The sequence below is a fragment of the Erpetoichthys calabaricus genome, chromosome 7 (genome assembly GCF_900747795.2).
Source record: "Erpetoichthys calabaricus chromosome 7, fErpCal1.3, whole genome shotgun sequence".
Taxonomy (NCBI): Eukaryota; Metazoa; Chordata; class Cladistia; order Polypteriformes; family Polypteridae; genus Erpetoichthys; species Erpetoichthys calabaricus.
The window spans coordinates 98940339-98965654 of record NC_041400.2 but is presented as its reverse complement, the minus strand read 5'-3'; the positions used below and the strand labels follow the sequence as shown (position 1 = coordinate 98965654).

Genomic DNA, 25316 nt, shown 5'->3' with positions numbered 1-25316 from the left:
GTTTAAACTTTTGAAAAAGAGACAAATGTTTGTTTGCAGTGTTTGAATAACGTTCCTGTCTCTCTACAACCTCCTGTGTTTCTGCGCAAATCTGTGACCCAAGCATGACAATATAAAAATAACCATATAAACATATGGTTTCTACTTCGCGGATTTTCTTATTTCACGGGTGGCTCTGGAACGCAACCCCCGCGATGGAGGAGGGATTACTGTATAAGCCGGACTTATGTATAAGCCGATATTCTATTTTTTCATTTTCACAACTTTTTTCCTTAGATAAGCCGCGGCTTATAGACAAGAACTTAGGGTATATATAAACTTTAAGTGACAATCTGTTGATTTAATTTTCAATACACAGTGCATTAATACCCAGGAAGATTTGAAATCCACAACCGAGAAACTAACAAAGCAATGGGAAGAATTTGAAAGTTTTAAAAGACAAGCAGCAGCAACAAAGTCACAACTAAATGAAAAGGTAAATAATCAGTTACATGCTAGTTTATTGTTTTCAGGTGCATCATTAATCAAAGTCGTGACACAATTGTCAAGTTTATTTTGATAAAGAACCATTTTATTTTATTATTTTTTTTTAATTATTATATATCCCTCCTTCAGGTAAATCAGATAAATCATAAACTAGAATTGGCTCTTGCTGAGCGAGACCAGTTATACAACAAGCAAGATGAATCCACTAAAGAATCTGAGCAAAAACTAGGAAAGCTGATGGAAGAATGTACCTTGATCACTAATGAGAAAAACACAATTCAAGCTCAATTAAATGATGTCCAAGAGAATCTAAGTGACTTGAGGAAGAAGACTGAGGTAACAATTTTCTAAGAAATACTTTTATTAGCTTTAGCCATTATAAAATGACAACTCTTAACACCCTTTTTAATAATAATAATAATTCATTATTTTAGTTTATATAACCAGTTTAATTTCTTAACAGTAATGATCTCCTTCAAGTCTTATGACTTTCCACCTAGGAGCAATAAAATTTCAATGGCTTTGAATCAAGACGTCTTCCCTTCAGATTAATGAATTAGAATCTGTTGGACACAAAACACCACCAGCCCAGTGTAAAACTGTTGAAAGCTGTTTTTCCCTCATATATGTGGTTTTCCAATTTTTGAAATATAAAATATATATATATATATATATATATATATATATATATATACATACATACATACTTATGTCATAACTTGCTGATATGGAAAGCATTTAAAATGTAGCTAACTTTTTCAGTCTATGGCATGTCACCCAGACAGTAAAGCAGATACGTGGCACCTTTAAACACCCTAGCGAGACCTTGTTTTTGAACTACGTAAAGCTTTTCACTACCCTCCCCTGATTAAAAGTCAGAATGCCAACTAATTAAGATGGAGATTTGATTTCTAATGGACACAAATGGAATCATATGCTTGTATGTAGCTAAAGATCAATATTAATTATAGACAACTTTCACAGATGACACTTTTACTGTACTGATGATTCTCTCTGTCCATTTTTAATATATAGAGGTAATGTGTTTTCTGTTAAATAATATTCTTTTGTTTTCCAGGGTTTACATGATGCTGCAGACTGGGAAAGATTGTGTTCAGAGAGAGATGAACTTTTAAAGAGCAAAGATATTCTAGAAGTAGAATTGCAAAGAATCAAGGAGGAAGGTATCATCACATCCAAGGAGCTGGAGACATTCAGAGCAACATTTGAAGATCAGGTGTTGACACTACAACAGCTGAAAGATGACTTTACCAACTGTAAAGCTGCAATTGATAGACTTCAGAAGATTAAAAATGGTGTGGTTGATGAGAGAGATCTGCTAAAGAAAGAAATTGAGGACTATATTCAGAAGGTCAGTAATTAGTTAAATTACTCAATTTAGCTATACTTTTTCTTAGAGTGGGTATTTGGCAGTTCATTCTTGATGAAGACTGAAATAGTTTTCAGTTTATGTATTTTTAATGAAACATTAATCACTGTATTTAAACAGGAAGTATTGTCTTGCTCGGTTTTAAGTGTCATTCTTATTTTGAACATTTATAGTATTTACATGCTCAGGATGATCTGAGGAATGCAAAAGATGAGCTTAGGATGAATGAGCAAGCACAAGAAAATTTAAAACGACAATTTGCAGAGAAGGAGGCAGAATTGAATGAAAAGGTATGATTAAATGTCTGTTCCTTTGTTGTTTATCATTGTTTCTGGCAAAATCCAACTAAAATAAAATGTCTATTCTGTAAATGCTTGTTTTTTATTAATGCATTAATTTGTATTTAGATCAACCTGGCAGCTGTTAAGCTAGAATCAGTGCTTGCTGAAAAAGACCAGCTTTGTACAAAGAAAAATAAGTCCTCGAAGGAATTTGAATTCAGACTTGATCAGCTGCTAAAACAGATTACTTCACTTACCAATGAGCGAGATGAAGTGCTAAGGAGACTGGCTGATGTGCAGAATGAATTAACTGAGCTGCAGAAGAGCACTGAGGTGAATTGTGTTTGAAGTGTATTGCTTTTTATCTCAGTTTTTAAACACATTACAGTAAACGGAAACTTTATTTTTCAATATTTAAAATTTCCTCTGTTAAATTCCAATTATTATGTTACTTTGATACTGGGCATTTTAGGGGTTGCATTGTGCTGCTGAATGGGACCAACTGTGTACTGAAAGAGATGAAATATGGAGGAGTAAAACTGAACTGGATGCAGAGCTGGAGCGCATCAAAACTGAGTACCTTGTTACAACTAACGAGCTGGAGACCTTAAAAGTTACATTTCAGGATCAGAAACAGATGCTGGTGCAGCTCAAAGAAGAGTATGCAAATATGGTAACTGCAAGAGACGAACTCCAGAAAACGCTGGAAAGTGTATCCAAGAAAAATGTTGCTAGGAGGGAGGTTGGGGAACATCTTGAGCAAGTAAGTCTAAAGCCATTTTTGTGACATTTCTGTTTTACTCACAAAATACAGATCATAACCAGGTTAACTAATATATGTGTGTGTGTGTGTGTGTGTATATATATATATATATATATATATATATATATATATATATATATATATATATAATTTTACCCCTGACTTTGCTAAGAAAGTAATCACTTGCCAAATTACAATTTTAAGCATGTTATATATTTTTAGGATTCTTTCCACCAAGCTTATGTCATTTGAAAATAAATTTAATCATAATGATTTTCTGTGACAGATTTTTTATTGGTATTCTATTTTATTATTCCTCACTGATAATTTTGTTAACAAAATTTGCCTATTTGCTGAGTTCATATCAACTTTTTGTTCATTCCTTATTAATAAATGTATTCATTGCAGACTCTGCCAATGAACACCCAACTGGTGAAAAAAATGCCACTGGACATTGCTTGTGAGAAAACAGATACACTTGATGACTCAGTTATTAATCATCTTCAGAGAGCTGAAGAACAGTCAAAGGTAGTTTAGTTTGTACTTGAAATTGAATATTACTTGAAAACAAAGCTTTTTCAGCTACTGCTTTGTGTCTTATTTGTTGTGTGAACATCAAGTGTTTATCATATTAATAAAACTGGATTATATTAAATCACAATTCTTGTGCAGCTGAATGAGGATTTGATCTACACTTTGACTTTCTAATGGCTGTTTGATTCTTTTAAACTGGGTGACGTCAGCCATTAAGCTTTTATTGTTCTATATATTTTTTTTTAATCCTTTCATGCATTTCTGAGAATCAAACTACTGAAATGAATAGAACATTTTTTTTTTTTTTCTTTCCATTAAGCAGAAACTGTGAATTTTGTGGTAGAAAATCTTAATTTTATGGAGTCTTGTTTGTATAGATTTCCTCTTGATTTTAATTTCCTTTTTTATTTTTAGCAAATATTAGATCATATTAAAAAGGTGATGAAAGAATTTCAAAATAAGGCAACCAGTAAAGAATCAATAAAACTTGAGGACATAAAATCACAGAATGAGGTTCTGGATCATTGGCTTTCTTCCATCCCTACTTCACAAAAAACTTTTGATGATGTTAAAGCAGACATTAAAAAAAAGCATCATCAATTCAAATTGCTTATTAGAAAAATAATGGTAAGATTGGGTTGAAAAGTTTTTTGTTTTTTTGTTTTTTTTTTTTTTATTTAATGAGAGGTATTTGCTTTTTTCATAATTTTATATTTCTTGTGAATCTAATTGTAATGCCTTACAATCATTTCAGGAGGGATTTGAAGTTTATTCTGGAAAAATAGTTGATCATTATACAGAGGCATTACACTTTGAACAAAAATACTTTGAAGAGATCAAGAAACAGTATTTCCTTTCACAAATCCTGATGCTCAACAATAATAGCAGTACAACTGAAATCTTTGAAAGAACACTCTTGCCTGAACTACTTGAAAAGCAACAAATGCACTTTAAGGTAGGGTGTATGGATATGTGTGTGCGTGTGTATATATGTGTATGTATTTAGATGTTGCTGTTTCAGAAAAAGAATTTTACATGTTCTGTTTATCTTCTAAATCTAGACTAGCAGATAACCAAGCAAGTAATTTTGTGTGTCTTCTGTATGGTGGTTATATTTTCTGCATCCATTTGATTTAATTTGAACTTTGTTTTGTCAAAGACAGTAACAATTTATTTCTGTTTTTTAGGAAATTAAACAGGTTTTAGGAGAACTGGACACATTATTTGTTAAAGTAGGCTTGGAAGTAATGCATTGTCCAGAGGAACTGAAAGCTGATCTTTCTGGTTTTAATCCGTCTGAATCCAACAGTTTAAAGATAAAAGCCTTGTTTAAAGAACAAAGTAGTAAGATGTGGCAGCAAATTGAAAAAGGAGTACACACAATTGGGGTAAATAAAACTTATCTTACTGATTATTCACCTTAATAACTCCATCTAAATCAACTCAATTTAAACAATTTGCCTAATACAAAGAAACATTTTTCTTAGGAAACATTAGAAAATATTTTTCAAGAAAAAATGTTCTTTAGGGGATTTTGCTTTTTCCGTCAATGTGCTATATATGTATTAAATTTGTTCTTACCAGTTCTTTCCTGCTTTTATTTTGCATTTTTAGTAAATCATATTCTATATCTGAGGATCTTATGCCTAGGGTAGCCTGTATTATCAACATGGCAGTGAGGAAAAAATTCCTCTCATATTCATCCTTGACTTTAACTAATTGCTCATAATTCCAAGATTTATAACTTCAAACAAATTGGAAATGGTTTAAAAGATGTGTATAACATTTTTCTTGTTGAACTTAATTTCTACCATGATTGTCAAAAATTCATAGGAAATTGTAATCAAAAGTGAAGCATTTTGCCCAAATTTTAGAAAATGCTCTGCCTGTTGTGGCATATCTGCATGGCTTTGGAACAGTTGTGAGAACAGCAGACTTAAAACTTACCAAATATATCCACACTGAAACAGTAAAGATTTCACAAAATATGCCTTCTATTTCTGAGAATGTTTGACAGCAAAGGAAATAAGTTATACATTTTTTTCATTTGAGGTAAGGATACTTTCCTGTTCCCATGTTTGTTTGCAGTGGAGTTTTCATGTACTGTAAATAAGGAAGTAAAAGCACAAAACCATGCACGTGTCTAACTCTTTACTACCTTATTGACTTTTTCTTAAAGTGCTTTGAAAAAGTGTTAATCTGGGATTTGAAAGTAAAATGAGAAAAATCTAGTGTTTACAGTTTCCATTCATCCATTTATGGTAATGTTCATGCCATACAGTATTTGTCAGTGATTTGGGTTTGCACAGGGTTGGGGCACTGTGTGTGATCAATGCAAGTAAAATCTACAATTTCGATTAACAAGACATAGACCTGAGAGTGCATATGAAACAGACTATAGCAAACAGACCTTCATTCCACACAGTACCGTGTCTCAGGTTTGCATTATTGCTCAACAAACCCAAAACCAAAGAGAGACTGTATTAGTCAAACATACTTAACACTGCACCTGTTGCACACAGGGGCTTGTGCCTACTGAAAACACTACTTACGGCACTGAATGGTGTACTAAATATATACCATTCAGAGCAGCAAAAGATCATAAAACAAGATTTAGAAAATTAAAGAAGGCATAAAGTTTAAAGAATGACTTTCCACGAGTGACAACTTGTAGCCTTAAAGCAAAAGAAAAGTTATTCCTGGTCAAAATGTCTGGAGCCTACTGCAGTTCCATGTGTTTTCCAGGCAAGTCATTGCGTTGCAGCTGAAGGTGAAACAGGGTGAAAATCAGAAGGTTGGTAATGTAAATGCTGTTCACTAGAAAAATGAATACTCTATAGATAAGTAGTTCTTATGTAGGGTGGCTACTTCATGGATCTAGCTTCCAGAGTATGAATCCTGTATCTAGTCATTTCCTGTGTTGAATGTGAACATTTTACCTAAGTTAGTGTGGGTTTCCTACCACCTCTCCAAAGAAATGCAGGTTAGGTGAACAGGTATTTCCAAATTATTGGAAGTGTGCATAAAACAACAGCTTCTTTGTTAAATCCTAAGAACTACAGTATCTTGCCGTTTAAGGATATGAATCATTTTTAAAAATAACAATGGCAATTGTAGCCTTCCCAAAATAATCTACAGTAAACAAAGCACATGTGGCGTCAAAGGTTGCTGTGGTAGAAGATGGGTAATAAGTTGAAAAGCACAACTGGACTTCCTCGTAATGTGAGAATCTCACATTCTACATGTGTATGTATACAGCATATGTAATATGTTCGTGTGTGTATATTTCACTTAAAACCATTCTGAGAAAATGGCAAGAATTGTTAAAAGTATGTGACATGATTTAACCTCATGTTGCACTGAAGGCCCCCACATTATTGTACTGTATATTGAAATAAGTGTTATGAATACCTTTATTATAAATGTCATTTAATAATCCTCTTTTTCTTAAAAGGTCCTCAGAGAACTAAACTCAGCATTTAAGAAAAAAAGACAAATCTTCAAATGTTCTTCAGAAAAAAGCTTGGAGGAAGAGAAAAAGAAGACTTCCTCTCTCACTTGGCAATTGGCTAGTTCCTACAAAAGTGAATCTCCTGATAGTAACACAACAATGTTGACACAAGAAAATGAGAAGCTGCTGAATAAGATTGTTCAAAAGGAAGTTGAACTAGAGGTACTTAGATGTTTTGTGTTAGTAGAATATATTTTTTAAATAAAATAAATGTAAAGATGAAATGTCAATGATTTTAAACTGACAAGCAGCCTAAAAAATATACATCCTTAAAACTAAGTTTAAAAATGAGCCATTAATGCATTTTGTTCTCTACAACAATCATGCTGATCATTTACATTGCAATAAGTTAATACAATTTTAGGACGTATGTTATCCTTTTCAGTGTTTGGCATTATCTTCCTTGTTTTGTTATAGTAAACATCATGGAAAAAACTACTTTTCTGTCTTCTTTACCTCTCATTCCTATGGAAGCTCTGAACCGCAGTGAAAAAAAATATGGGATAACCCTTATATTATACCTATGGGAAAATATCTCGTACGTACAGGTTACTTTCACATATGTACGAGATGTTTTCACGTATGTACTAGATAATGTTAGGTTAAAAAATTACAAAAGTGTGCTTCAGAGCTACCTAATTACGCCTTTACCAAGGCTACGGCGGTTAAGTTTGACGTCACTTCCAGCTATTGTAGGATGGTGAAATGGAAAAGCAGACTGCTGGGCTGTTATTTATTAAAGGAGTTAGGGATGGTTGGAGATGGGTTTAACTGCAGCCTGCAATACCTATTACATATGTAAGGTAATGTCCAGAACGTCAGTCACAGAATTCCCACCGCATACCCCGTTACACTATGGTTAAGATTAGGCTTGTGGGATGATATGGGTTTAGGTACATGCTTTGTTTACAGGTATTCGTCTTCACACTCATACGGAGCTCCTGAGGAGATATGTTTTTTTTTTTTGGTTTTTTTTTTTTTTTTTCTTCTTCTTCCTGGAAAACAATTTGCTGCATACAACTTACTATCTCGTGCCCACCACTTACCTGTGCACCAGGTACATTTTAGGTCGCACCAGCCAATACTGCATGTGGACCGCATACATTCAGGTGACACCAAATACCATCGCGTGCTACTGTACATCATTTTCTGGAAACGGGACAAATCACTGAACAGTCTGATGTTTTCCTCATACAGTCACAGTCCACAGAAATGAATATTGGCAAGTTTATAAAAGCAGGCTATGCATTCAAGCCCAGATTGTTGGATCCGCAAAGCAGCAGCGCTAACTACTCCACTAATTTATAGTAAAAGGAAATTACTTTAGTTAGCAATCTACTTACTAGCCAGCAGCTTCTTATTCACACAAGTTACAAAATGAATTCATATTTCACGTGTTTAGTGCATGTGAAGTTTACCCAGTCCAATGCGGGTTCGCTAATTTAATCCACTGGTAAACCTGGTACACTGGGTCATCCATTGCACTGTGCAAAATGAACTGCGATATTTAAAGGTACAGCAGAGATCTAAAGTGTTGCGGACGTTTTTTATTGTCACATTTTTGACAAGATGGCTATGGTAAGTGGTGGGCATGAGATAGTAAATTGTAGGCACCAAATTGTTTCCCAGGAAAAAAAAAAACAAACATATGTCCTCAGGGGAGCATGTACCTAAACCCTTATCCTCCCACAAACCTAATCTTAACCATAGTGTAACAGGGTATGCGATGGGCATTTCGTGACTGACGTTCTGGGCATTACCTGATGTACTTCATAGGTATTGCAGGCTGCAGTTAAACCCATCTCCAACCATCCCGCACTGCTTTAATATATAAAAGCCCAGCAGTCTGCTTTTTTATATCACCGCGCTACGAGAGCTAGAAGTGACATCAAACTGAAGCGCCGTGGCCTTGGTAAGGTCATAATTAAGCAGCCCCAAAGCTCATGTTTGTAATATTTTAATTTAAGTTTATCCCGTACGTACATAAGGGTTATCCCATATTTTTTTTTCACTGTGCGGTTCAGAGCTTCCGCACATCCCTACATTATCTAATTTTTTTTTTTTTTTAATGTAAAACTATACTTGATAGTAAAATGTGTTCATATTAACATTGGTCATATTAGACTTAGACTATACTTCACAATTTGGAAGGCACTATTATGTTCTATATGACATGTGTCTCAGTTTAATACCAAATAAAATGCAATGAGTCTACATTTCTATGTAATGCCAACAAGAAAGGCAATTCAAAATAATGTCACTGGTTTTCTGAGTTTACCCAGGTTAGTGTTAGACTCAGGACACTGTCCCTCTTGGGTGTAGTAAAATCCGACTAAAAGAGGGTTCTTCTTAGAAAGGGTATTCAGTCTTAAAATTTCTGCTCCTATAACCACTTGATAATTAGATAGAAAGTATATTTAAAACTTTACTATAAATAAAGATTTATTTACTTAGTATTTTTTTGTTTGCAAACAATGCTTGAGGTGGGTTGTTTTTCATGACAAATGTTATAATTATGTATATATCTGACATTGTTGGAAGAAATTCCTTTGCACCAGAGTCACTTTATCATTTTTGGTTATGGTGAAAATGTCTTTGTGTTAGCAAATTTGAGAATGTTACATGTACAAATTTGAGACTGTTTCCTAATTTGCTTTTACTGCCAGCAATTGACATTAACAATAAAAGACCTTCAAAGAGCCCATGTAAAAGCTGAAGAAAATGTTGCTGCCCAGGAGAAAGAGCTTAAAAAACTGCTAAGTAAAATAACAGAGCTACAGACCCAACTGAACAAAAAAGACATGGCCACAAAAGATCTTGAGGATCAGCTTCGCAAACTTCAGGTGTGCAGTTTTAGCATATATACTGTACAGTACTATAAACGTTTGGCATGGTGTTGCAGCTGATAAAGTTCTAATGCGAATGCAGAAATTCTTAAACATATACAGAGTATTCACTGAAGCTGGACATATTCTCCTTTTCTTCTTTTTATTTTTTTCCTGTGTTTTCTTCTTTATACTTGTATGCATATAGGATTAATTCTGACCAGTCAAACAGAGAAACTCTTAGGTGGTTTTTACTTCTGTTGCAAGTTAATGTGAACATACAAATAGGAATTTCACCATATTTTCTGCTTGTGATAATAATGCTCCTTTATTCTTTTCCAACCTGTAAATTGAAACATAAACCAGAAAAGAGAAGCTCTTATTTAAAAACTATTTGCTGTAACACTTAATTTTCTCAACTTTTTCATTTTCCCATCTTGGTTCCTGTATATCTATACAATTGAAAACATGTAGTAAACTGCATAATTTAACCTGAATTCAAAACACATTTAATTTTAAAAATAAAGAAGTCTTTCATTTAGGGTGGGTTAAATATTGGGATTGCCACTATTTTCATCACTTAAGAGGCATTCCCAATATTTTCACTTGTTGTGACATAAAATATTTACAAAAATCACGCATATCTAATAATACATTTTATTTATATACCGCCTTTCCCATGCTCAAGGCTTACCAAAGGTGACTTTCCACATTTTTAAGCGATTTTAACAGGTTAAGAAACTTTGACCCATTCACCTTGTAACTGAGGATTCACTGCTCTATTTAATTCACTGCCAATGTTACACTTAATGTATAGGTCAAGCTAAGTACCACTTTTCAGACATAATGTACATATTGTTCTTGTGTGTGTGTATGTGTAATATGTATATATTTTCCCCCCACCACAGCTTAAATTTAAGGAAGGTGCAGGTCCTTTAATGGAAGAAATTGAAACACTAAAGACCCAGCTTGTACGAATGGATCTTGAGCGAACAGGGATAGCTAGAACCCATGAACAGCAGTACGTTAAGCTCTTTTTATATACATAATGGACAGGAATATTATGTTGTGTGTTTTGAGTGCTTTAATTCGTCTGATCTACTTATTGCTTTGTTTTGTATTTTTTTGTATAAATTGTTAAATGAAGAGGTATTCGTTAATTTGTTTGAATTAAAGAAGTTCTGTTTTAGAATTTTTAATGTTGAACAAGTTTTAACACTTTTACATCTTGTTTTGTTCATAATTATCTTATGTACAATGTGTTTTCTTACTATCAATGCAGAATTAATTGTTTCAAAGCAGCGTTGCAACTGAAGGAAGATGCATTAAGAGATCTCAAGGAAAACCTGCGTAGATGTCAGCAGCAGCAAGAACAGTCATGTTAGTATGAGGGCTATTTTTGTGAACATGAAATACTATACAGTAAACAACCCTGGTTTAATTCTCATTTGTGGTTCCTTTTGTTTCTGGAGTTTATACATTTTTCTGTGTATTTACTTAATTTACTGCTTTATTAATTGACAAGTCTGAATCATCCCTGAGTAGGTGTTTGCATTTTGCATCCCCATGTTCAGCAGTGAAACTAGAATTATTTTTATGTCATTATATAAAGCATTATGTATACAGTAGCTCATTATATATTATATGAAGCTAAGGTGTGTGTGTATGTGTGTCTGTTTTATGATGTCATAACATTTCTGTTAAAATTGATGTTTATCGTTTCTCAGTCATTGAAGAAGCCAACACAACTTCAAGACCTTTTGCCAGTGGGGGTGGCAGTGGAATTGTGCAGAGCACCTTAGTCCTGATTCTTAAGTCGGAAAAAGCTAAACTTGAGAGTGAAGTGCTGAAGCTGAATAAGAAAAATAAACACCTTGAAAGGTATTTATTGTAAAGATTCCCATAAATATGCATCTTTATCTCATCTCTCTTTCTTAAATACTATATTTTTGATTAGTTACACTAGTATGTGATCAAACTGGATTGTAAACACACCTATTCCAGATCTCATATATATAATATTTGTGTGTGTGTGTGCGCCCGCGCATATACTATAGGTGTATATGAACAAAAAATAATTTATGTTCAAATCATTTATGATTAACTGAGATGTAGAATGTCCAAAATGCCAAACATTATTTAACTTTATGCACTTTTAACCATGGTGTAGTGCAACGTTAGGTATATGAATCAGTGTTTTCTTTGGAAGAGACCAAAACATGGTCCAGGTGGTACTGTCTACTTTGCAAACAAAAGAGACCACTGAGAGTTTTTGGCGTTTTCTGTGGTGTGTTTGATAATGGACAAGGGGAGCTGTAAGAACAGATAAGATAGTAGGAAATTAAGTAGCAGCAGATGTTCACTAAAGCAAGTTTTATTTATTTATTAAGTTAAATCGTTTAATTTTAAATAAAGTTAAGGCAGTTTAGTAATCCTAAATCAAATTTTAGTAATGAAGCCAGTGCAATGCAAGTCCTGTTGGATGTTGAACTTACTATCTATGAGCCCAACTTCTGCAGGAGATGCCAGCTGATCCATCACCTCAAACTCTGGGTAGCTGAGCTGGGTGAGGAGTTAGTTGGCCCGCATTGTAGCCGAGAACTGGCAGACTTGGCTGAGGTGTCATTTTGAGAGAGAGTGTGCACACCTAAGGTGGTGTGGAAAGATATTCCAGACCAGACAGGTAGAGATGGATAGCTCAGTCACAAAGTGTAAGGTAAAGGGTGCACAGTTTCTGAGGACATCAGCCCCAGAAATAGGAGTGTCAAACTGCAAGATAGGTGGATTGGCACATAATTTGGAATCTGTAAATTAGGGGTGGGCGGTATGACCAAAATTCTATATCACGGTATTTTTCTAAATTATCCCGGTTTCACGGTATTCAACGGTATTTTTTTCCCCATGCTCGAGTGGATGTTAACCACATTTTCCACTGGAATTACTGGCTAAGAATAACCTATTCCTCTGTCAAGAGTATTGTACATTGTACAAAAAAGAACATTTTAATGTGCACACAAGTATTAATACAGGTTTGCATTGTCTCATAAAGTGATAGTTTTCAAGGGGGTGACACTAATGGAGAAGGTATCACATTGCATGACAGATCCAGTCAAAATATAGAACCTTTTTATTGAACAAATTTTGCAAAAACTTAAACTATAATTTTGACAACATATTTTCAACCATACAAAGAGGCATTTAGACTTAGTAAAATATCCAGAAGTGCTTGTCAGAAGTTGTATTGCACTGAATATGTCTTAGAAAAGGAATAAATAGTAAATATTTTTTGTAAACCAACTACACTTTCTGTTAATGTTAACAATCTCTGTCCACTGACACGTTAAAGTGACTTTTTAAACAACTTTATCATCATTAAACTGCGTAATATTTAAACTAATAAATAATAACAAAATAAATAATAGTATTATTACTGATAGTTGCACTATTATGTTCAGTGTAGAGAACTTTATCGCAGGTGTGACGAGGCTCCAAAAAACTGGATGTATGAATGGGTATTGCACAGGTTTAACTTAAATATTGTATAAATGTTGGGTTTGTGATCTGGTGGTCGGAGACGTGAACACAGAATTCAATGGATGTTCTTCTGAGCGGGCTTTCTTTATTGCACACGTGCTGTCTCTATCTGATGTACTAAAACCCCAGTTCCTATCCGTCCTTTTTCTTTCTCCACATAACCAATCACCACACGATAAACGTCTTTGTGAAATTAAAACTAGTTATAAACTTAGCCCACGGAGTGTTCAGAACTTTAAAAATATCTTCGTTATACATGTTTAATTATGCCATCCATTCAGAGTTGCGCCCATCTCTGAACGAGTCGCCAGCACATCAAAGGATGAATACAAGCAAAACATACACTAGCAGGGTCAATATAGCACAACAAAATCCTACATGACTTTGAAAGGAAACTGAAGCGCCAAGTAAACCCACCAGAAAAACATGCAAATGTAAGGCAGGCACGCCGCCGTGCCCCCATATGATTAATGCATGCTTTAATGCATTTCACCATGAAAATTATATTAAGTATTTATTTTAGCATTCTAAATGTTCACAGAGAAGGAAGATCATGAAGTGAATGTATTCTGTACGGGGTTCGCTGCCGGCGCCTCCTCTTAGTGCAAGAAGAAGTCAGTTTAAGAATCACTTAACACAAAGCATTTAATGTGCTATATAACTTAAGACGGGGTTTGAAAACATGTCGTCACACTATTACACAGTACCCAGGTACATTACACTGTATTGAAAACAAATAAAACAAGTACAACTTGGGTTGCAGTATTATCCAGTAGTATAGAAACAGTATTTACACATCTGACCTTTTAAAACTAAAGTATCTCCAGGCTCTCTGTCCATTTTCACCACGCAGCTTTCCTATGCTACCGCCCACTATTTGGTGGTGTAGCAGTGGAAAAGAGCCGTAGTGCAACAAATCTGTGTTTAGCGGTGTAGCAGTGAAAAAGGTCCCCACTTAAACAGTTTCCCACTGCGCCACGTTCCGAACGTCGTTTAGGCAATTTAAACCGGTGTTGCGGTATAAGAAAAATCCATATCATAAAAAAAAATTAAAAACGGTTTTCAGTATGAACCGGTATACCGCCCAGCACTACTGTAAATAACCATTGCAGAAGGACTTGGGACAGCATACAGGCTTGGGCAGATTTGTGGCAGATTAAATTTAATGTCAGTAAATGTAAAGTATTTTACACAGGAAGTAAAAATATTAGGTTTGAATACACAATGGGATGTCTGAAAATCAAGTGTACACCTTATGAGAAGGAATTACGAGTCATAGTGGACTCTACACAAACAACTTCCAGACAGTGTTCAGAAGCCATTAAGAAGACAAACCGAATGTTTAGCTTTATAGCACAATGGGTGGAGTACAAGTCCAAGGAGGTTCTGCTCAAGCTTTATAATGCACTGGGGAGGCCTTAACTAGAGTACTGTGTGCAGTTTTGGTCTCCAGGCTACAAAAAGGACATAGCGGCGCTAGAAAAGGTCCAGAGAAGAGTGACTAGGCTGATTCCAGCAGGACTACAGGGGATGAATTATGAAGAAAGATTAAAAAAGCTGAGCCTTTTCAGTTTAAGCAAAAGAAGATTAAGAGGAGACATGACTGAATTGTTTAAAATCCATCCATCCATCCTCTTCTGCTTTTCTGAGATCGGGTCGCGGGGGCAGCAGCTTGAGCAGAGATGCCCAGACTTCCCTCTCCCCGGCCACTTCTTCTAGCTCTTCCGGAAGAATCCCAAGGTGTTCCCAGGCCAGCCAAGAGACATAGTCCCTCCAGCATGTCCTGGGTCTTCCCCGAGGCCTCCTCCTGGTTAGTCGTGCCCGGAACACCTCACCAGGGAGGTGTCCAGGAGGCATCCTGATCAGATGCCCGAGCCACCTCATCTGACTCCTTTCGATGCAGAGGAGCAGCGGCTCTACTCTGACTTCCTCCCGGATGACTGAGCTTCTCACCCTATCTTTAAGGGAAAGCCCTTAAAGTGTTTAAAAATAATGAAGAGAATTAGTACAGTAAATACTTTTTTTTATTTAATTAAAAAAGAACACAGGAACACAGTTGGAAACTTAAGGGTAAATTTCACACACACACTTGTGTGTTTTTCTATACACAGAGAACCATAGACACTTGGAATAAGCTACCAAGTAGCGTGGTAGACAGTAAGACTTTAGAGACTTTCAGAACTAGACTTGATGTTTTTAAGAAGAATTAAGTGGATAGGAGTGGCAAGCTTTGTTGGGCTGAATGGCCTGTTCTTGTCTAGATTGTTATAATTTTCTAAAAACATAAACATGACATATACAAAAGGTTTCGGTGTTGTTTTTATTCTGTAAATATTTGATTTTGCTATGCATAAATTACTATTAAGTTTAAAGCTTGCTCCTTTAAAATAGTTTTGAAATGTTACTGTAATTATATCATCACTGCTTTCAATGACAGGCTTGCATATAAATTATAATATACCAGCCATGTTACTTACTGAAGACAAGTAATAGAATAACTTTAAAAATATTTGATATCTCTTGCCCCATGTGTACCTTCAGCTCCTTTCCTTTGTATTCTTGTGTGTCTGAATCTTGCCTGACCAGCGCTGCATCTATAGCACGTTCCTCAGACTCCATCATTTTGAGGCAGCTTACTTGTCTCTTGTCCTCTTTTTTTTTTTTACTTCATGTCTTTGCAGGCAAATTTCAGCGTGCTTTTTTAAGCCTTTACTTCTCCTCGTGTGTCTCACACTCACACTTCCTCTTTTATTTGGGGCAACAAAGCCAAACTGACTAATCAGATTGCTCGCAGGGAGTGGACAAACATACAGAGCATTTTATTATATAATAGATGTTGTCAAGAGATAATGCTCTTTTGAAAAAACTGCAAGATATGGAGGCATTGGTTTCTGGGGTAGATTGAATTTTTTTTTTCATTTTTAGTAAAGAGCATCAGAAAGGCCGCCTTTGTTACTTGTTGCAAATGAAATGGGGCAGGGTGGAGACTGGGCATTCCATTACATTATGACACAATTGGCACTTTTCAAAGCACACAACCACAGCTGCATCCCCCACCCCATAACCCAATCTGCCTCAGAAACTGTTTACGGTCACATCTTTCAAACTTGTGTGATATTCTGTGTTTTTAAAAAGAGTATAATTGCATATCATTTTCTGTATAAATAAATTCTATTTATGTTTCCCTAAAGAGCTTTTTTGATCTTTCACAGTCAACATAAGTGAAATTGTTTTAATTCATATTGAAATTACTACCAAAGCCCATGAAGGGCTTGATTTTACATATAGAAGCTGACATTGCCATCAACATCTTTGGTATAAATTTAAAGGAATACTCCACCCAAAAAGATCCTTTTTTTAAGTTTCTTACTTCATGTAGTTTGTAGTGATGGCGAAGAAAATATTTTAATCTCATGTTTCCGTGGAGTACAGATATAACAATTTCTCTTAGAACAAGACCCAACGGGTAACAAACTATGTACGTCATGTCACAGGTGGCTGGGGGTGGTACCCAGCCGGGGTGCCCCAGAGGACCGGAGGAGGGCTTACCCCTCTCCCAGACCACGTGGGGGCGACCACCCTGGTGGCTTATGGGACCACAGGAACAGAGCTTGGAAGCTCAATCCTATAGGGCCCGTGGTCACCGCCAGGGGGCGCCCCAATGCCTTTGGAGCCCTGGCCCTCAGCACTTCTGCCACACCCGGAAGTGCTGGGGGGAAGCAGACCAGGGACACCTGGAGTGCTCCCGGATGTGCAGCCGGTACTTCCGCCACACTGGGGAATGCCGGCAGAAGATTGTCGGGGAGGCACCTGGATCACATCCGGGTGGTTATAAAAGGGGCCGCCTCCCTCCATTCGATGGCTGGAGTTGGGAGTGCAGAGGACAAGGTCTTAGTGGAGAGGAGTGGAGGCGGCCTGAAGACTGAAAGAGGCATTGTAAGGCCTGGACTTTGGGGCAGTTTTGAGGTTGTGTGTTGCACTGTAAATATAAATTATGTATAATAAACATGTGTGGGTTGAACCATCGCTGTCCACCTGTCTGTGTCCGGGCTGTGTTCCAGTCAGAAAGCATTATTGAAAATGTCTATGAAAAAAATCTCGTTAGTCATGTCTGATATTTTGCATGTCAAGTCCTCCAGAAATTATGCTCACAACTTGCAAAACACATGTATTTTTTTTCTAAATTACTAAATAACTCTGGTAAATGAAAGTAGTGCATAAAGTCAAAGTCCTTCACACAGGCACTAGCTTCTCGCTTTCATTTATTGGTGGAGTCCCATTTTCAAATCATTTTTGATACTGTTTGCTGTTGTCCAGCATTGTGCACTATTGGCTCCTATTCTATCAAAAACTTGATTTATTTTCTCAACAGAAACATGAGATTAAAAGGCTTTCTTGGCCATCAAAACAAACTATATTAAGTAAGTAACGAAAAAGTCCATTTTGGGTTAAGAGATTCCTTTAATTATTGAGTAAAATGCCTTTTTAACAAAGGTATGTGGACAGAGGAATATTCCAGATTTTGTTTTGGCAACATGGATGCCTTAAATGATTACCTTTATACCAAAATTTGTTATTTTATTCTATGGCTTCTTATTGCTCTCATTCTGTCACACCAAATCTTTCCAAAAATACTGATTTTACTTTTTTGGAGAGCACTGTTAAATAAAAAAAAAAAGCATTTGACTCTTCTTAACTGTAAAAAATCAAGTAAAGGCAATGTGAGGCAAAATAAGCATGTTTCATTGGCAGCAGTAACGTACTACTATTTAAGAAAGTGGCTAGAATGAAAACCAGCAGACACTACAGCCCTCCAGGATCTGAGCTTAACATCCTGATTTAGAGCAAAATGTGTCCCAGTTAATCTGATACAGCGTCAGGTTATTGGCAAAAACAGTAATTTCCTATTGAACAAACTTCTGAATGGGGAGATGATGTAAGCACTGAAATGATGTTCTCCACTTGATGATTCTAAGTAGAATAAATATATTGGCCGACTAAATCAAGAACCTCAAGTCATTTGGGAATTTTGGTTTATTGCAAAAAGAAAATGTATTTAATTGCTGACATTTTATTAAATAACTGTGGTGGAATGAGAGTCAAAACAAATACACACTCTGAGTTCAGAAATACAAGTGTGTTTATTGTCAAATTAATGTTTGTAGTAGTCAAGATTTTTGTTTTTTTGCACCCATTAATTTGAAGTTATTTACTAAAATTGGAGATGTACACATCAGGGTTTATCTAATGTATTTTTGTTCAGTTCAGTTTCCCTGTATGTTTCAGAGTAGAAGGTCAAAGAATAAAGGTCTTCATTGGCCAACAAATATTAAGATTTCACTTGTAGAATTAATTTTTTGAATATATAAGGAAATGTAATACACTTTTGTGATTCTTTAGCACCTCAGATTTCCTATTATCTTAAAGGATAAATTCAGTATTTTTTCAAGTTGGAAGTTATTTCTTCACAAACATATATTTTATTTTTTACATAAAACTGTGTTCTAAAGTGAAGTGTTTTGACTGTTCTTGCAGCTTACAATGCAGTTGAAGGGTACCAGGGTCCATAGAGAAAGCCTTTTAACTTAACCAAAAGTAGCGGCTAAAGTTTTGGTTTAAGAAAAAATGCCTTCTGCATTTATGAGGCATCCTTGTGATAAAAAGAGGAAACCATAAATAGTTAGTTGATCACAAATTCTTGGAATTATTTTACTTGAGGTAAGAATACATTTCCTGGCTTGTCTCCTTACAGCCACCATTGTGGGTGGGATTATGACAGCCACACAAATCCCCTGCGCCAAGCTATATTCTGCTCATTGTAATTCTACATTGATTCTTCAGTTCTGTTTCTTTAGCAGTTATTTTTTTACTCACTTTTCACCGGTTACATTCTGTGGTTTTTTTTTTTGGTTTTTTTTTTACATAGCCTATAATGCAAGATATAACATTTATAACTTATTACAATAAATGTAAAGTGAACTAATTACACTGCCTTAGATTTTTGAAAGAGCCAAGCCATCACGCTTTCTGTGGTATGTTGTGCATATGCTCTATTTAAAAAAAAAAAAAAAAATACTGTGAAAATGAAAAGGCAGAGTATTTGATACAGCAAACTGAAGTGCCTCAAACCAATTATAAATGCTATAATGTCTGTTTAGTTCTTGTCACTTGATTGCATTCTACAGTGCATGTTTGCATTCTCCCACGGAAGCACTCACTTGCATTGTCAATCCAGCAGGCACTATCTTTGCAAAAGAAATGAGCTTCTGTATATTGAGAGAATAGAAGCAATCATAGGTGTTCCTTTTTCAGTCATTATTGCCTATAGAACAGAAATGGCCTGGGGATGTCTTTTCAAGGTGACTCCACAGCCGTAGGGCCAAGTACCTCCTCCCCATTGTGCAGGCTACAGTGAGGATGGTCTCCCTGGGGCTTAAACAATCATGCAGTGGAAGACAATTGGGGTAGCTGACGACGTGATGTGCAGAGCAAGTCAAAACAGAGTTCAATACTCTAACATTTTTGGCTTGAAAAAATGGATGGCAGACTTTCTTTATAACGAGACTCTGGTGCCCATCACCTGCATTATAAAGCGCAAGAGTGGGCTAATAATTTTTTTTAATTTAGAGTGCAATTTCATGTGGCAAACAAATATAAACCATGATTGCAAAGAAATAGCTTGGACTTTAAAAATACCAAACTTATCTTTTTAACTATACTTTTGCCCATTGACAATAAATCCTTTTAGTCAGTAAAGGAGAAGCTGAGTTTTGCACAGCCATTTCATGAGCATTAGCACAGCGACAGATGCCTCAAATGACGGACCTCTTAAAATAGTTTAATGCCTTTAGCCGAGGCTGTAGTATTTCCACAAATGAGAAAACAATGTTTCAGTAGTGGAATAAAAACATTTTTATTTATTTTTTTTGTTTCCTTTCATGAAGAAAAAGTTTTCCTTCAGCCAAAGTTGTATATTTCTATAGTAAGGTTCATTTTAAGTTCTTTGTTCTAGATTCAGGATATTTTACTAATAGTTTAGCTTTTGGAGGAGGTTCTTTATGGGGTACATACAATACAGTGCATCCAGAAAGTATTCACAGCGCATCACTTTTTCCACCTTTTGTTATGTTACAGCCTTATTCCAAAACGGATTAAATTAATTTTTTTCCTCAGAATTCTGCACACAACACCCCATAATGACAACGTGAAAAAAGTTTACTTGAGGTTTTTGCAAATTTATTAAAAATAAAAAAAACTGAGAAATCACATGTACATTAGTATTCAGCCTTTGCTCAATACTTTGTCGATGCACCTTTGGCAGCAATTACAGCCTCAAGTCTTGTTGAATATGATGCCACAAGCTTGGCACACCTATCCTTGGCCAGTTTCACCCATTCCTCTTTGCAGCACCTCTCCAGCTCCATCAGGTTGGATGGGAAGCGTCGGTGCACAGCCATTTTAAGATCTCTCCAGAGATGTTCAATCGGATTCAAGTCTGGGCTCTGGCTGGGCCACTCAAGGACATTCACAGAGTTGTCCTGAAGCCACTCCTTTGATATCTTGGCTGTGTGCTTAGGGTCGTTGTCCTGCTGAAAGATGAACCGTCGCCCCAGTCTGAGGTCAAGAGCGCTCTGGAGCAGGTTTTCATCCAGGATGTCTCAGTACATTGCTGCAGTCATCTTTCCCTTTATCCTGACTAGTCTCCCAGTTCCTGCCGCTGAAAAACATCCCCACAGCATGATGCTGCCACCACCATGCTTCACTGTAGGGATGGTGCCAGGTTTCCTCCAAATGTGACACCTGACATTCACACCAAAGAGTTCAATCTTTGTCTCATCAGACCAGAGAATTTTCTTTCTCATGGTCTGAGAGTCCTTTTGCCTTTTGGCAAACTCTAGGTGGGCTGCCATGTGCCTTTTACTAAGGAGTGGCTTCCGTCTGGCCACTCTACCATACAGGCCTGATTGGTGGATTGCTGCAGAGATGGTTGTCCTTCTGGAAGGTTCTCCTCTCTCCACAGAGGACCTCTGGAGCTCTGACAGAGTGACCATCAGGTTCTTGGTCACCTCCCTGACTAAGGCCCTTCTCCCCTGATGGCTCAGTTTAGATGGCCGGCCAGCTCTAGGAAGAGTCCTGGTGGTTTCAAACTTCTTCCACTTACGGAAGATGGAGGCCACTGTGCTCATTGGGACCTTCAAAGCAGCAGAAATTTTTCTGTAACCTTCCCCAGATTTGTGCCTCGAGACAATCCTGTCTCGGAGGTCTACAGACAATTCCTTTGACTTCATGCTTGGTTTGTGCTCTGACATGAACTGTCAACTGTGGGGCCTTATATAGACAGGTGTGTGCCTTTCCAAATCATGTCCAGTCAACTGAATTTACCACAGGTGGACTCCAATTTAAGCTGCAGAAACATCTCAAGGATGATCAGGGGAAACAGTATGCACCTGAGCTCAATTTCGAGTTTCACGGCAAAGGCTGTGAATACTTATGTATATGTTTTCTCAATTTTTTTATTTTTAATAAATTTGCAAAAACCTCAAGTAAACTTTTTACACGTTGTCATTATGGGGTGTTTGCGTGTAGAATTCTGAGGAAAAAAATGAATTTAATCCATTTTGGAATAAGGCTTTAACATAACAAAATGTGGAAAAAGTGATGCGCTGTGAATACTTTCCGGATGCACTGTATGTACAGTCAGTTCTGTTAGATAACGGGCTTTTAGAAAAACACATTAACCAGAAATCAAAGAAAAGATGATTGTTAATAGTTTGGTTTGTGTTCTAGTGCTGTCTCATCCCTTCAAGAGGAACTGTCTAAATGGAAAGTGAGAGCAAGGAGGATGGGAGAAAATTTTAAGAAATCTCAACTGCCTCACACTCCATCTCCACAGAGGAAGACCATTTCTGAGGCAACAGTGCTCAGTCCTCAAAAAGACATCCAATCCACATATATACACCGAAGTGGATCAACTCAGTTCTTTGACAATTCTAAACTAGAAGGACTTACAGGTAATGCTTACTAAAGCAATAGTTAAAGTTTATGCAGTTATTTCTTGTTTTTCATTTGAAGTGTGGCCTTCATTGGAAGTGCTAATTCTTCGATAAGCATGGACCACTGGATTCCCTCCATGACAACTGCATTTTAACATGTCAAAGCACTTTTAACTTTTAAGTTTCTGCCACAACAAATGCATCAAAACTGCATGGTGCTGTGTAAAATGAGTGCATTATATTCATCAAAGCGTTCTCGCAGAGAATATGCTGTGTTTGCTGGTGACCTTGTTCCCCGAGTATTTTCCTGGAAATTAGCCAAGCCAACTGGCTTAGAACTTCTTTCCCAAAGAACAATGTGCCTCATGTTGTTCAGATAGCCAGCGTCACATCATCGAACTGTTACAGCCATGTGCAGAACTTTCACTTTTCATGTGATGTCACTACCCGATCTGTACTCCAGCCGGATTTGTGCTCCGCATGGGTTTATATAGAGAAATAATAAATTTGCAATATTTTCATTTAAGAGGTACATTAGCTGACTTTGAGAACATTATGATTACTGCCACTGAACATACAACACCGATCCCTGTATGCTTACTAATTGGTTGCCATACCGCATGGTTAATTTCATATGCAGGCCCAATTAGCCACACACTGCAGCCACTAGTCAAACTAATTCTTAAAGGAGCCCTCCACAAATCAGAAAACACATGAGACCCACTAAAGAAATAACGAAAGGTACTGTATATTACTATTATTTCAAGGTGTTTCCATGTTCTTGTTGAAAAAAGGGCTGCACAGATAGAACAAAGCCTAAAAAGATGCCCTGGCTGCATTTGTTCTATTTTGTTCATGGCTATTGTTCTGTCTACATACTGTATTTTGTTGTTTGAGGCATAGTGGTGCAGTGTTTAGCAATGCAGCCTCACAGCTCAGGTCACGTTTTTGGCCACAATAATCAGTCCAGCATAGTTGGCAGACATTTCTCTAGCCCACAGGGACACTTTATAGACCATCACACCATTATAATACATTCAAAAGCAGTTCAGTTTCTCCTTCCTCTTTGACTTCAATGCATTTCACCAAGTTCAGGGAAGTTCTTAAACATTTCCACGACTTCACCAAAGTCACTGCAACACAAACTATAATTCATCTGACCATGACTTGCTTTCATTTCAGCCATTACATGACCGAAGGTTGACATTTCAGTAAGGGTGTGTAAACTTCCAATATCCATGCTGGCACATTGGTGCCTGCTGCTTTTGTTTTTAGACTTTTTGCTGTCAACTATTTCTTATTGAAATGTCATATGTCTTCCCTCAACTTCTCTAATGGCTGCTTTTCATGTTTTATTTATTTTTGTGCCCCTGGTTTTCTTCCCTTCCTCCCTCCCCTCCTATATATGTAAATTTGTTTTTTCTTTTCATACCAGATGAAGGCTGTTTATTCATTTCTACGTGGAAATAACCTTTTATCTTTTTCCCCTGTTTCATTTGAATATTCGGCATGTGGCTGCCTCATTTGCTTATTTTAAAATGTAGTCTTTAGTTTTGTATTAAAGGTAGCTACTGCCAACAATACTTTAACATTCATTACTAGCAAAGAATGTGATTCTTAACTGCAGTAGGTATATTACATTTTTGCTTTCCAGTAATAAATAATATAATTGTGTATGTTTAAGACTTTTGTACCTTTTTATACCTTCTCATTTGTTTCTCTAAAGATGACATTAACAGAATGGCAAATTTCATCTTGGATTTTCCTTTTTTGGCCCCACACTAATGCAACTTCTCTTTCTTCATTTATTTACTCCCCACAGATGAAAATCCAGCAGTTGAGGCAAACAAAAATGAACAAAACTGGTGGTCATCTGCTCCACAGAAAGGAAGCGATGCACCGGAATGCAAAACTCAATAAGTCTACAATGTTTATGTATATGAATTTGTCTGTTTGCTCTTGTTGTTTTTAATTGGTTTTTATTTGTTCTATTATCATATTAAAGGTTTATTGTTTTAATATATATGTAAATTCTAAACTCCCTGTCTTTCTCAACTTTTTTTTTTTTATAACAATTAAAAGCAGTACGTTTAAACCTGTGCAGATGCCTGTTAATTTATTAATCTGAAGTGTTGTTTGGTAAAGCACTCTGTACCCAGCAGTGAGTGATAGCTCAATGAATAGATCAGATTCAGTGCCAGAAAATAGACAATGGAAAGGTTCTTCTGTTTAAAGTACTATAACAAAAGCAGAATTGCGACAACAAAAACCAATGACAAAACAAAGACTGTTATACTTGGTGTGTACTATATTAAAAGAATCTTTTCACATACAGTCCATTGCAGGAAACTCCATCGGAAAGTCAACAGAGATGAGCGTAGCAGTTAGCCGAGGTGCTCATGAAGCTTAGGAGAGCTGCAGTTCAAACGTCTAAAGGCTATGTCACATTACACAACTTCACCACTGATGCTCATTTGTTGACTTCATTTACATAAACATAGCGACTCAGAAGCAGTCTGTGTCCTGATCCCATGAAGCTGGTCTCCTGATATGACCTGCCCAGTGACTCATTCCAACTAGTCTATGATTTGCTCCAATTAAATCGGACAGGTTTGATTTTATTTTTAGTCATAGGGGGGCTGCTGCCTCTGTGTGCATGAGAGCTGACAACCGATGAATACTCAACCAGAAGCACTCTCCATAGAAGGCAGCAAAGAGGAAGAGAAGCTTGTCTGTCTATTTTACTTACCACAGCAGAATGGAAAAAAGACAGAAAGGGCAGAAGCTGTGGCTAAAGTTCCCATAGGCTGTTAACTTTCCTATAGCGCCTACTCCATCAGGTACCATGCTGTCAGAAAAAGGGGCAAACATGACTGTACTGAAAGATTGGCACTCAGTCAGTAAATGTGGGATGCCCCAGTGGTTTCCACTTATTTATACTGACTTGGCCTGGCAATGAGATCAGCGACTGTGGTCAACAAATCTGACAAACCCTATGA

The 25316-nt window shown here is 36.5% G+C and overlaps 1 protein-coding gene across 1 annotated transcript in view; it reads left to right on the top strand.

The window, feature by feature from the left end:
- cenpe (centromere protein E) overlaps window positions 1-24384 on the top strand; it is a 105672-nt gene extending 81288 nt beyond the window's left edge. The window contains exons 42-58 of the mRNA XM_051929640.1: window positions 359-475; window positions 616-822; window positions 1565-1858; window positions 2050-2166; window positions 2284-2490; window positions 2630-2920; window positions 3329-3448; window positions 3869-4081; window positions 4209-4409; window positions 4642-4842; window positions 6909-7127; window positions 9632-9808; window positions 10699-10811; window positions 11073-11170; window positions 11518-11671; window positions 22112-22335; window positions 24140-24384. Coding sequence (XP_051785600.1) covers window positions 359-475; window positions 616-822; window positions 1565-1858; window positions 2050-2166; window positions 2284-2490; window positions 2630-2920; window positions 3329-3448; window positions 3869-4081; window positions 4209-4409; window positions 4642-4842; window positions 6909-7127; window positions 9632-9808; window positions 10699-10811; window positions 11073-11170; window positions 11518-11671; window positions 22112-22335; window positions 24140-24237 — 3051 coding nt within the window. The 3' untranslated portion in view covers window positions 24238-24384. The remainder of the gene's footprint in view (window positions 1-358; window positions 476-615; window positions 823-1564; window positions 1859-2049; window positions 2167-2283; window positions 2491-2629; window positions 2921-3328; window positions 3449-3868; window positions 4082-4208; window positions 4410-4641; window positions 4843-6908; window positions 7128-9631; window positions 9809-10698; window positions 10812-11072; window positions 11171-11517; window positions 11672-22111; window positions 22336-24139) is intronic.
- Window positions 24385-25316: the final 932 nt, after the last annotated feature.